Source organism: Gopherus evgoodei, chromosome 12, assembly GCF_007399415.2.
Source record: "Gopherus evgoodei ecotype Sinaloan lineage chromosome 12, rGopEvg1_v1.p, whole genome shotgun sequence".
NCBI classification, from domain to species: domain Eukaryota; kingdom Metazoa; phylum Chordata; order Testudines; family Testudinidae; genus Gopherus; species Gopherus evgoodei.
This window is the reverse complement of record NC_044333.1, coordinates 41,239,666-41,252,935: the sequence shown is the minus strand read 5'-3', so window position 1 is coordinate 41,252,935 and position 13,270 is coordinate 41,239,666. Positions and strand designations below refer to the sequence as shown.

Sequence of the window (13,270 nt, the reverse complement as noted above, 5' to 3'; positions counted from 1 at the left end):
CCCTGCCATATATGCAGATAAATCGCAGCACTGGCAAAGCCAATGGAAAACTGTTTCCACTTGCTCTGCAGAGAGAAAAACTAACAGCAAGTTTGCCCACGCAAAAAGCTACACCCAACATTGCAGAGCCCTCCTACCTGCAGCCAGAACAGATTTCTCTAGGATCCATGCCTGGGTCTGAGTTTAGCCTTGAGGAGCCCTTGAATTCCAGGCCCCTGATCATTCTCCTTGTGTCTCTCTCAGCCCTGTCTACTTCTGGAAGACCCTTTCCGAGATGGAGTGGCCAGTGCTGCACATGGTGTCCAGGTGAAGCTCGTCTCTCACCAACAAAAGTTGGTCAAATAAAAAATCTGACCTCACCCACCTTGTCTCCCTGACCCTTCTCTGTATCATTCACCATCCTATTTTCTATGCTTCCTGACATTGTTTGATCCTGGTTGCTGAGTTGTAGTTTGCTGTGATGCCTACAAAAACTTGACAGCAGTTTGATTGCTGGTGTGCTGAGACCAGAGCCCGTCATGCTGACCAGCAGTATCTCCTCATCTTCTTGTCCTCCACCACTGGGCTGTTTTCTGCTGACTCTTGTCTTACACTGAGGTAGTCAGCTCTTTGGAGCAGGGATTGTCTCTGTTCTGTGTCTGTACAGAGTGTGCAATCCGAGCTGTGTATCTGTACAATGTCAAGAGTGGGCAGCATCCAAACCCTTTCACCTCCGCTAGCCTCTCAACCAGTCTTGGAGCATTGCTCTCAACCAGTCTTGGAGCATGAGCTTGGTAGATCAGTTTGCTTTATAGGCTCTCTCTTCCAGGTCATAAGACCATGCCCTGCCAATGTCTAGAATATTAAAGACAACAGCAATGTAACCAGAACTCAATCAGTACAGAGAGCTGGACTCACAAAAGACTTTTAAAAGTGAGATGGGAACTTCCAGAATGAAACTGTCAGGGTGGCACTGGCCCTTCAAGAGGAAAGAGACTAGTGCATTTGTGAATCATCAGCTGACCCAACTAAGGTTAAAAGAGGGTGCCTGGGACTTGGAGTCGAGAGAGGCCTGGTGAGAGGGTGACCTTAGAGCAGAGGCAGTGTCAGCAGGACAAGGGCAGGTGAGGAGAGCTCCCAGGGAGTGAGACACTGACAAGTGACGGCTGCCAAAGCATCGAGACTGAATGCAATTCCTGGGGGGAAGGCGGAAGGCAGGAGAGCAGCAAGAGCGAGGGGTTTGCCAGTTGACCTCCCCAAGCCAGAGAACCAGGGCCAGAGGGCTGAAGGCCAAGGAGGGGCTTCTCCAGCATAGGGACCTCAGTGGGTAGCTTGAGCCAGAGGGCTGGGAGCCCAGGGGACTGAGGGTTATTCCTCTGGTGAGAATGAACTTCCAACAGAGAGGCTGGGGGGAGGGGGTGTCCTGCTGGGAAGAGTGGGGCTGCGCTCCAGCTGGAAGGCCTGCAGGGGGTGTCCTGTAAAAGGACAGGCAGAATGATGAAGAGACCAGGTGTGGTGGATGTGTGGCATGATGTCACAGGATTTTAAGAACCATGTTGTAAGGCCCCATGGGTCTAGAACCCAGGCCTGCATCAGGCAGCTGACATCTCCAGGTGCTACGCAGCGCCAGCTGTAGCCCACCTGTGCTCCACTTCCCATGACCCGCTGTGGACACAGACACACGAAAGTTTTGCTTCAGGAGCTTGACAGACAGCAACCTCATGGCTCCTGATTGGCTCCCTGCCCTATATAAACCCAAGGGGCATTCCAGGAACCGTCCAGGCAACAGCGTGGATCTCCTGTAGCTGCCATGACTGTTCCTGCTCGTTGCTCCTGAATCCCCGGCTTTGACCTTGGCTTGGTCTAGACTTCACCTACAGACTTGGACTCTGACCCTCAGTATCAGCTCTTGCCTGGAATCCAACTACATAGTCCTCTGCTTCTCCCAGCCTCAGGTTTGCCCCTGCTCCGACCCCGGCCCTGACTGCCCTTGTTGGGATCAGACAGATGTGGCACCAGTGTGTTCTGGTTAAATTTCACTATGTTTTTGTAATAAACCAGTACCAAGAAGGGGTGTTATGAGACAAGAAAGCTGGCACAGAGTTACTAGGACCTTCAAAGGAGGGGAAACTGAGGCAGACACCCCAGTTCTATTGTTGGGGGTGGCTCCATCTGGAGCCGTCCTATAACCAACATACTGAGAACCAACCGACAGACAACTGGGATGGTAGGAAAGGATGAGCCTGTGAAGGGTGTAAGTGCTCTCTCTCAGGACTGAGCCACAGAATGAAAACACTGGAGACTCTCAGAGAGGCTGAGAAATAGGGAATCTGAACATGCCTGGCCATTTTGCCTGAATGACACTGAAGAGAAGCATGGCCTTATGGTTAAAGCACAGTACAGAAGCCAGGAGACCTGCTTGTGTTCCGTACTGCCATGCCCTGTCCAGGATTTGCAGTTCTGGAACTGAGCTCAAACAACTGCCGACTTACTTCGGCCTTGACTGTCAACGTAATAAAAAGCAGCAACTAGTAAGTGAAAATTATATACTGGCACAAAGCTTCCTGGCTCTGACAAGCACATTGGCAGTGAGGGCTGACATGCAAGATCTAATTCCCTCCCATCCTCAGACTAGCAGCCCCACCTGTAGGTCCCAAATCTTAAGTATCAATGAACTAACACCCCCTCTGTCAATTACTGGCCATCAGCCTATACATCGATACAGTGGCATAGTGCCAGACCCCTCTCCCTTCCTGTATCATGCTCTGGGGTGAGCTCTGATTTCAGCTCTCAGCACAACTACCCAGCCTGTAAGTTCCAACATCAAAAAACACTTGCAAAAAGCCCTACCGCGGAAGCAGCATGTGTTGCCCAGAGAAAAAGGGAACCTGCCTAAAGCATCCATTAGCTGCTCTCAACCTCTACCCTACATCCCCGAAGGCCATTTACAGGGCAAGACTAACAATGCTTTCTAATCTTAGCTAACATGTTACTTCTGTGTACAGTTAGTGACTCAACACCACAAGAAAGTGTGTCAGGGTTAATCGGAACTATAACCGGCGGCTAAACATGTGAGGAGCTGCCCACAGTACACGAATCGTTCAGAGGCTATCTAAGCGTGCGTGCCTATTTCACCTGCAGGGCAAGAATAACCTCATCACACTCAAGACTGTACAGGCAGAGAGGAAAGTGTACTGATAAGATAATCTTCCAGCTGTTTCGGAAGGGGTTGCTCTTCCAGTCATCAATTACGAGAAGCAAATATAGTATTTCTTCTCTTGCTCCTACTCCAACCAGCAAGAGAAGTGAGGACAGACACTGGGGTTTGAAAATTTTTAAGGAGCCAGTCTTAACCACCCCAGACTGCCTTCATCTCAGATTTCTGCTACACTGAAGAGGTCCAGAGACAGAGGTAACTAATTGTACAATCCGCAGGGGTTTTCTTCCTCCATACTTATGCATCTCCTAAGCAATACATGTTTACCCCTCCTAAGAATCTAATTGTTCATGTCACTAAGACTTTCCTTCCAACGGAGCAATGCTACCTTATGCACCCAACCCAGCAATACACAAGAAAGATCTGTCTATTGAGGAGAGAGACCTGGGTCAGAGGTGGAAAAAATGCCTATATATGAGACTGAGTAGGATGCATGGCCTGGTTCCCCATCTGGCTCAACAGTACTAGAGTTTTGTGTTTAAGATTTGGAAGGATTAGATGCCGAAAGGTAGACTTCTATGGTCTTATTCAAGCTTCTATTGCAGGCAAGTGACAACTCTGTCATATGTCAGCCTTGTCTACACTAGAAAAGTATAGATATACTGGTAGAGCTATCCCAGCAAACCCTCCTAGTGGGGGGACAGTTTATTCTGCCAAGAATGCTTTTGTTAGTTGTGATGAAGTGGGGATTTTCTGTAATATTTTTATGGACCCTGTGTGTGTCTCAGTGTCCCTCTGGACACTGTGCTGGACTTCTGTGCTGCACCACAGCAAAAAGGGGTAAGTCTGCTGTTGGGGCAGCACAGAAGGCATGAGGTGTGTGCACCCTCCTGCTGCCTGGGTGGAATGAATAGGCATTAAAGACCTGGTTGAAACCAACCCAAATCAACAGAGGATCTACAGAGACAATGAGAACCCCCCCAATGGCTGAGCAATCAACGCTTAACGGGGGGAAGCGCTTAGAGGTGGAGTATGTGAACTCAGCATAGCTTTGCCTGAAAACGAAGGACAGAGGTACAGGCAAGGATAAAGACTTTGCTTCTGGAAGAGGCTGGACTGCTCTCCCCTGGGACTGATAAAGGGTCAGAGCGAGCCAGAAATGGGGTTCACAGCAGCTTGGATGGTGGATGGCACTAGCTTGGCCAGACAGATACTGTCTTCATCTTAATTTCTCTGTGCTAACCTAAGGACTTCCAGTGCTGCACTCCAGTTGCCTAATAAACCCCAGTCTGTTTGGAACTGAAAATATCTGCTGAGGCCCATTTACACTCTTCAGGGACTATAACCAGGTGTCTGTTAGCTGAACGCACTGGACAGAGCTCATAGTATGAAGCGGGAGTGCTGAAACCTAGAGGCTCAAGTGTAGGAGCTGGTGAGACCCTATGGCCAACCCTGATGGAAGAGTGGGACCCACTGAAGGGGTTCCTCCAATAGCTGGGATGTAGCACAGGTCTTGTGGAGCCATGACACAGGCTACAGTTTATACCAATTCCCCAAACAGACTAAGCGATACTGGCAAAACTTAAGTGTAGACCAAGCCTGAGAAATAACAAGTTTTGACAACGGCCACAGTCAGCTGATTTGGTGACTACAGGAGATGGTGTGTGCATGTAACCATCTTCAAGTGGTGCGAGTGCAGGGGTTTCAAACTCATTCTGTGGCGAGAGCTGAATCCCATTTCTAATTCTGATCCATGGACCAAAGTTTCAGTCTTGCACAAATACACTACTGTTGATCCACAGTGGCACCCCAACAATGTCACAGAGACCCAGGGGAGAATCTGGTCTTTATGTAGCAATGAAACTTTGAGCTATTGTCATGACATGTTTTGTTTGGAACCCAACTGTCTTATTTGGCAGCACCCCGTAGGGAAATCTGCTCCCCCATAGGATCATTATTGTTTCTTCACTTTGTTTCCCTTCCCTGTCTCTCTCTTAACTGTGTCTGTTTTTTTCTGCCCCTCCTTCTCTGCAGCAACTCCCTGTGGCCCACCTTCTTCCCCATTCCATGCACTGCAGAAGGGGTAGGCAACCTATGGCACGGGTGCCCAAGACGGCATGCTAGCTGATTTTCAGTGGCACTCACACTGCCCAGGTCCTGGCCAGCGGTCCAGGGGACTCTGCATTTTAATTTAATTTTAAATGAAGCTTCTTAAACATTTAAAAACCTTAGTTACTTTACAGACAACAATAGTTTAGTTATATATTATAGACTTACAGAAAGAGATCTTTTACAAACGTTAAAATGTATTACTGGCACATGAAACCTTAAATTAGAGTGAACAAATTAAGACTCGGCACACTACTTCTGAAAGGTTGCCAACCCCTGCACTACAGTGATCACTAATTGAATCGTTAATGGTTACATTAAAGTGTCATCAGTGGGCTACAAGATTAACATATAGAGGAGATTAATAGGGCTTTGGGGAGTTCAGACCTCTCAGAGCCACTGATTCAGGCTGTCTGAAGAGTCAAGCAATCACTACTACACTGGTTACACGTAGGCCACATTTTGGAAGGGTTTTTTTCAACCATGCGAGCCAGAAACTTCTTATAATTTTTTTAATAATAATGAAAGCTTGTATTGTGAATGTGAATGTGTCATTTGGGCCTCATGTCTGACATTGTTCTAGTCACACCTACAAGGCTGGAGATCATTTAGTGGTAATAGATGACTAGATCATTCCCAATGATTATGCTACCTAGCGTTCCTCAAGCATCCATCCCCTGTCTATCAGTGGTTTTATTGAGATAGTAATGGGGGCACTAAGTGGTGAATATTAAAATAACCTGCCCAGGTACCCCAATATGAGGTTTCACTAGATACTCTCTCTTCCTGTGTCTCTCCTCTTATTGCAGGGACTCAGTCTAAGATAGGAAGCAAGATCAGGAATCTTGGCACCATTTTCAGCAGCCATTTCTATGGAACAGGATGCACGGGCAAGCTAGTAACCTCTCCTCACACGCACAGGTTTCTTAGGAAGATATTTTATTTTCCCCAAGATGACCTCCCCAGCAGCAAATATACCTGGGGAGCCATACAGCATGATTACAGTAATTCCCTCAGCAGAACGGCTCCAGCTCTTGCAGCTGCTTTAGAATAGGTAATAGGTAATAATTGGAGATATACCAATCTCCTAGAACTGGAAGGGACCTCGAAAGATCATCGAGTCCAGCCCCCTGCCTTCACTAGCAGGACCAATTTTTGCCCCAGATCCCTAAGTGGCCCCCTCAAGGACTGAACTCACAACCCTCGGTTTAGCAGGCCAATGCTCAAACCACTGAGCTATCCCTCCCCCCATGCAGCTGCACAGTTCCTTGCTGGATTCAGCAACTAATCCTATTCCTGCCATGGAGCCCCCTTTAAAAAGTGCACAGCAACACTACCCAAGAGTTTGGAGTGAAGATCGGAAACCACAGGGGGACTGTTTAGATAGCTAGTATGCCATAGGGTTGGAGTCCGGATACGACAGCTTTTCTTTGGAAGGAGCTCTTTATTTGTTCATCGTCTGTAAAGCATGTTGGTACAGCTTTATGCCAGATCACCCTGCAATTCTTTACAAGCAGCTAAACAAACATCTGTGTTCCTCGAGAAATGACACATTTCCCCTTTCAGGAGAGCCCAGGTATTTTCACCATGTGGCTGGGTGGCTTATGCTTTCATAGTTGGAGAACCAAGCAACTCAGAAGAGTTTCTGGTGTCAGACTCCCAGTTTCAAATGTGCATGCTGAGCACCATGGACCAAGAGGCACTTCAGCCTGGTCTACACTACAAAGCTATGTCGACCTAACGTCCAGAGCTATGTTTGTCTCTCACTGAGGTTGCCTCCCTGTTGCGTGGAAACAGTAACATCATTTCCCCATACGACATAAGACCAAGGACAGCCTACTTCTGCCATCACTGCTAGCGTAGACACTGAACTACCTGTCAGCTCCAACAGTCCACCAGCAGGTGTCCCACAATGCCACTTTCCCTGGGTCAGCGGTCGCTCCGGTCACAACTTTGGACTCCCCTGCCCACGGGTCACAGGTATCAGAAGCTTGCCCCCACCTTTCCCCTTTAAATAACCTGTGTATTTCAGGAATGCCTTTCCCTGGTGGCCCAGTTTGGGGAGCACACTTATTAGCCAACCTCTGCAAGAATCTAAGAGTCACCTGTGCTCTACTACCAGCTGCATGCACTGACTAGGACTGAGGTCACGGCCCTTCATTCTGATGCAGAAGCCCTGTACCATGCCTGTGACAGCAATGAATTGTTTGCCCACTCAGCTGAAGGAAAGGTGTATTCACCACCGTGAACTCTAACACAGCCACCAACACACTTCCATAGACTGTCTAGATTAGCATTTACGCAAGTTAACTGGTAATTAATTGCCTTGAGTTACAACATGATCAAAGCTCTAGTCTAGACAAAGCCAAATAGATGCTAGCTCCAGGAGGCCTGCAATCCCAGCACAAAATCCATATGGATCCAAACTGCTGATGGGAAGGCATAAAGCTTGGCTTTCATAGCCACTGGCTCTCTGGTTTCCAGGGAATTCTCTCCTGTCTCAGCTCTGACTTTCTTGGGAGTGTGCAGTGTTTAAGGATGAGACACTCACTAAATCTGCAGCACATCCTCAGCAGGGGAATATAATCAATGGCTTAATTGGTAAATAAACAAGCACACACCTTTCAGCTGATGTATGCCAGCAGTTCACAGATAGGAGCATGGGTGGAACACAAAGGACTCAGACATATCACAAAACAAATGCTAGTTAAACGGTAGTGGGAAATATGCCCTACAGCACCTACACCTCCATGTGCATTAGTCACACACAAGTGGGTGGCAGGAATCATGAGCTACTAGTTGTTCTATTAGACCAAAAACCTCTGCCCCACTTCAACCAGGAGATGGTGCTGGAAACAGCTCCGAGGCAGAACCTGGAGCCATGTAAAATGTTTGCTTTTCCTTTTGTTCTAAAAGAAAATCTTTCCCAGTAAGACCTATCGCTGGAACCGCCGGGCACAGACCGTTGTGCTCTTCTGGCTTAAATGTGTTGTAATTCATTCACTGCTTGTTCATTTGCCTTTGCAGTCGTGGTGATTCGATCTCCAACTTAAGTTCAGTGAAGCAGCTTTCTGGGCAAAGTATTGATGTCAGCCAGAGAAAGCTTCTCACCCCAAGCCACAGAGGACACGAAGATAGACCCAGCTGTGAAGAACTCAGCAAGAACTGGGTACCTTTCCACCTTTCAGATTACAATAGCCTCAGAAACACTCACAGAAACTGCCCAGAGAGACTTCCACAGATTGGCCTAAAGACAGCAGGGTGCTGGGGGGAAACAAGGTCCTCCCTGACATTACAATAGGGGTCTCAGTACAAATCAATATAAGAAGAGTGGAGAGATGCAGATGACACAAACAGGGGATTGCTTCTTTCCTTACCATGCTGCAGACAAGTGACCAGTGCCTGTGAGTTTCTGCAGCTAGAGAGGGAGAAAGAGAAGCTAACCCCTCACTGTTGGCAGGTGATCCAGAGACTGGGGTGATTACTGCTGTTGGCAAGGAGGAGACAACAAATGGGGCAGAGAAGTTTCCTACCTAGACCAGGCTAAACACAATTCTCCTCACAGGTGTCATATACCACAATAGTATAGTTCTGCCAAGTGCAGTTCACACATTAACCCTCAAGGAGCCCAGGACGTAGGAAATATCCCTGTTTTGAGAAAGGGAAACAGACACAGAGGTGAAGGTCACAGAACAGGAGAGTGGCATAGCTGGGACTGGAGCTCAGCAGTTCCTGGCTCCCGATCCTGTGTTCAGACCTGGCCCCACCGATCTCACTCAGGCAGTGATCATTGTGCTACTCTCTTGGTAGCTGCCTTGGGTCAGACACTTCTAGAAACTGAAAGGAGCGAAGGGCTCCGCATGACAGACACAACGTGCACATTTAACCAGCAAATCCTTAGAAAAATATTAGATACCAAACCCAAGCTACTTGGGCACTGCACTCACCTTGAATAGCAGAAAGGTACACAAAGGAGTCCCCATGTTCCATATTTTCCAGGAAAACCTGGAGGACAAAGCACACCAGTTACCTTCCTAGGAGTGCAAGACCCATGTTCTCACCTAAGGGCTTGTCTACATCAGAAAGTTGCAGCACTGGTGAGGGAGTTACAGCGCTGCAACTTTGAAGGTGTACACATCTGCAGGGCACCACCAGCGCTGCAACTCCCTGTTTGCAGCGCTGGCCGTACTCCCGTTTTGTCTCGGGTGTAGAGGATCCAGCGCTGGTGATCCAGCGCTGGTAATCCAATGTAAACACTTACCAGCGCTTTTCTTGACCTCCGTGGAAGGAGGAAGCCTCTGGTAATCAAGCTGATCTCCTTTCCCGGTTTGCTCTCTCGGTCCCGGAACCCCGAGCAAGCAGGTCTCCTTCCCTGCGGTTTGCAGGGTGGCTCCGGGAACGCGAGAGCAAACCGCGGCAAAGCTGGTCTCCTTTCCCGGTTTGCTCTCTCGTTCCCGGAACCCCGAGCAAGCAGGTCTCCTTCCCTGCGGCTTGCAGGGTGGCTCCGGGAACGCGAGAGCAAACCGCGGCGAAGCTGGTCTCCTTCCCCGGTTTGCTCTCTCGTTCCCGGAACCCCGAGCAAGCAGGTCTCCTTCCCTGCGGTTTGCTGGGTGGCTCCGGGAACGCGAGAGCAAACCGCGGCGAAGCTGGTCTCCTTTCCCGGTTTGCTCTCGCGTTCCCGGAACCCCCCTTGAAGCCGCCCAACAGCGCTGCAGTGTGGCCACATCTAACACCACTTGCAGCGCTGGTTGCTGTAAGTGTGGCCACTCTGCAGCGCTGGCCCTATACAGCTGTACTAATACAGCTGTAACAACCAGCGCTGCAAAATTTTAGATGTAGACATGGCCTAAGATAGCTCCAGTCCCACACACTTGGAGGTGTTATCCAGACCTCCCCATTTCTCTGAGCGAGTCTCTGTACCTTGTGGTCAAGCTGGAGTTACAAGCAAGGCCCTGTGTGATCTGTAGGGAAGCAGCTTTTCTCTCCACCTTATAGGCAAGTTTGGAGCAACAGGAAATTTTGAAATTCTAAACTTTGACAGCAACTAGCTGTTCCACTGCCTCTTACCCCAATACACTCCTCTGCAGCCAGCAGTGAGGGACCAGGACATTGGCTGGATGCTTCTGTCAGCAGTGAAATAGTGAATGCTGTCAATTTAAATCATCATAACTAGGCTTGAGAGTTAGCATCACGCTGAGATGAATGTGGAAGTTTACACCTCTCAGAGCTGTCATATGGGTGGATTCCCACAGCATCATGGACTGCACATGGCCCTGGTTAAAGGATTTGAGCCTGGGTCATGGTTGCCACAAATGTAACACTGATTCATGAAATCTGCTAGCGAGAAACTGACTGCTCAGCTGCCCATCGCTACAGCAGAGACTGCCTGCTGCAGGGTGGGGAGTGGCTCAGGAATCTCCTCTGGGTCCTGCAGTAGCATGTAGGACAATTTGTTTCCTTAGCTATTCACAGGGAGGATGCGAGGTTTTCACTTACAGAGATCTGTGGGCACTTTCCCATTTTAACTCTGGTTCCTCTCCTTTAGCTGCAGAAAAAAGTGGAAGTGACCTCTGCTCCTCCCTGAACCCAGGAATATGGGGCAGAGGTGGGGCATGAGACGCCAGCATGAGAATAGCGCACAGGGACATTAGCCATGTTGGGCCAGAGGAACCTTGTTAATCTCATGTCAGCAGGGTCAATAACTGGGCTAACAAATCATCATGTTCACTGCTTCATGGGGCTGGGAGGAGAGAGAACAAACCCCCAACAGTTCAGAGGGAACCCAGTAAGAGTTGCTGGGACCACAAGCAGGACGCAGGCTGAGCTCTGCAGGAAAAACCTGCCAACAAGGGATCTGCGTGCTCTTCCCAGACATGCATACGGCCCGCCTGAGTCACTCCCCCAGAGCCCACATTGTCCCAGGTGTGTTGTCATGTAAGAAGTGCGAAGACAAGCCTGTAAGCGTGACGCTTGGTTGAGCATGGCACAGTGTCAGATGGGAAACAGCACATTAAACAAACACACTCTGTAAGCAAGCTTTCGTCCTGAATTCTGCCTACCTTGAGGAGTTTCTCCTGAGCCTTAAGTCCGTCTGGATCTCTCTGCTCTATCAAGCGGGAAAGACCCCGCAAGGCAGCTGCCCGTACTGGGATTTCAGGGTCATACGCTGATAAGAGGAGCTCCTGAAGCTGTTGTGGGCTGAGAGCTGCTGTAGGAGTCCCAGCGGGGCACTCTTTCTGCACGGTGGAGTCCCCATTCTTTCCTTTAGGACTGTGGTTACTGGCCATACTGCTGTTTGTGTGGCTGCAATTTTCATTATTCTGTGGTGGTCCCAGGCTGAGCCTGGCTGTTTTGTCCTCAGGACTTTCTGTGGGGTTTGCGTGGGTCTGTCCTCCTGACCTGTTTGACCCTATACTTTTCCCCAGGGTGCTGTGGGCAGCAGTGCCAACCATTTGGGTGGAGAAGGCTCCGTGAGTGCAGATGGTGATGCGCAGATCAGCAGCGAGCTCCTGGATGACAGGTTCAGGATGAATGCGGGAGATCTCCTCCAACAGGGGCACCAACTGCTTTAGAAAGGCAAAGTCACCCGATTTCAGCTGAAAGAAGAACACAACTGTCACTGGCATGGTCTCAAAATGAGAGATGGACACATTGACTTACAGCAGCTCCAGAGAACACTGCCCTGGGCTGAGGGGCCCAGGAGAGAGAGTGGTGGGAGACAGTCTGATGGAGCTGAATCTATTAAGAAACCTCGGTAACTGCACAGCGTGGATGTGAGCCTGATGGATCAGATAATAATGTGCCCCAAACTGGCAAGAGTGACCACTAAGTGGGGTGGGACAGCAGCTTTTCACATTTCCCTTCCATCCTCACATGGGGATGTGGTTACAGGAGACCCAGAACACCTTGTCTGGTCATGCAGCTTCTCAGACACAGCAGTAAGTAGTCTGACTTGTTTCTGTAAAGTCTCACTGGCTCCTTCTCCTGCACATCCTAAATACCGACACTGTTAGTCTGCTTGCAGTGCAGTTCAGCCACACGGCACTAGCTCAGCTGAGCGGGGGAGATGCTCCTCTCAGGAGGCATTTACTCAGGCCTCATGTTCACTGTAACACATACCAAAAGGAACATGCGATGTGCAGGTGCAGCTGTGTGAGCAGTCACTTGACTAGCTGCACATGCAACTGATCACAAACTGCAGGTAAAGGTGTGCACAGGTAATTGCAAGCAACTATTACAACTCTCTGCAGTGCCCTCTCTTCTACCTGTGCTTCTGGGGATGGAGAGAGACGAGGGCCAGCTTCATGAGTGCAGATGGTGATGTGCAGACTGGCAGCATGCTCCAGGTTCAGACTGAATGCAAGCCATCTCCTGCACTTGTGCTAAGAGGGTATTTGTTTGGGGTTTGATTAATCTTTGCTTATTTTTTTCTTGCCTAGAGGTGAGGAGCAGCTGCTGGTTCAACCTTTATGTAAATATTTTACGACAAAGGTGCCCAGATCCCAGGATTAGGAGCCATTTGTGTATGTTGTAAATCAAAGCAAATGACTGTCTGCCTCTCATTATCTGCTAGGAGGCATGCACAGGAAACCAATGTGTCTGCTAGGACTAGGCAACGAGCCTGATCATTGACAGTTACCTAAAGCACAGCAAGTGCGACACTTCCCTCCGAAGCATATTCCAGAGATGAACGTGAACTGGGACACAAAGAGCTTTTCACAGACTAGATTAGACAGAGTATAAGGCCAGAAGGCACCACTGTGATCATCTCATCTGACCTCCTGCATAACACAGACCACAGCACTTCCCTGCATTAATCCCTGTTTGAACTAGACCGTATTGCTTAGAAAAAGATCCGATCTTGATTTAAAATCTGCTTCTCAGTGGATATCTTTTTACTTGTTAAATAACCCAGTACTTTCATCCTGTCAATGTTTTCAGGAAACACACGTGAGAATAACAACATTTCCCCACTTTGGACCAAGTGCCTCTGCTGTAGCCAACACCTCAACAGATCCATTGAAA

At 49.0% G+C, this 13,270-nt stretch overlaps 1 protein-coding gene across 6 annotated transcripts in view; it reads right to left on the bottom strand.

The window, feature by feature from the left end:
- TANGO6 (transport and golgi organization 6 homolog) overlaps nt 1–13,270 on the bottom strand; it is a 92,598-nt gene that overhangs the window by 36,499 nt on the left and 42,829 nt on the right. For all 6 annotated transcript variants that reach the window (XM_030581294.1, XM_030581297.1, XM_030581298.1 and 3 more), the window contains 2 exons: nt 11,305–11,841; nt 9,193–9,250 (listed from right to left, as the gene is read on the bottom strand). In XM_030581294.1, the coding sequence (XP_030437154.1) occupies nt 9,193–9,250; nt 11,305–11,841 (595 nt within the window). The remainder of the gene's footprint in view (nt 1–9,192; nt 9,251–11,304; nt 11,842–13,270) is intronic.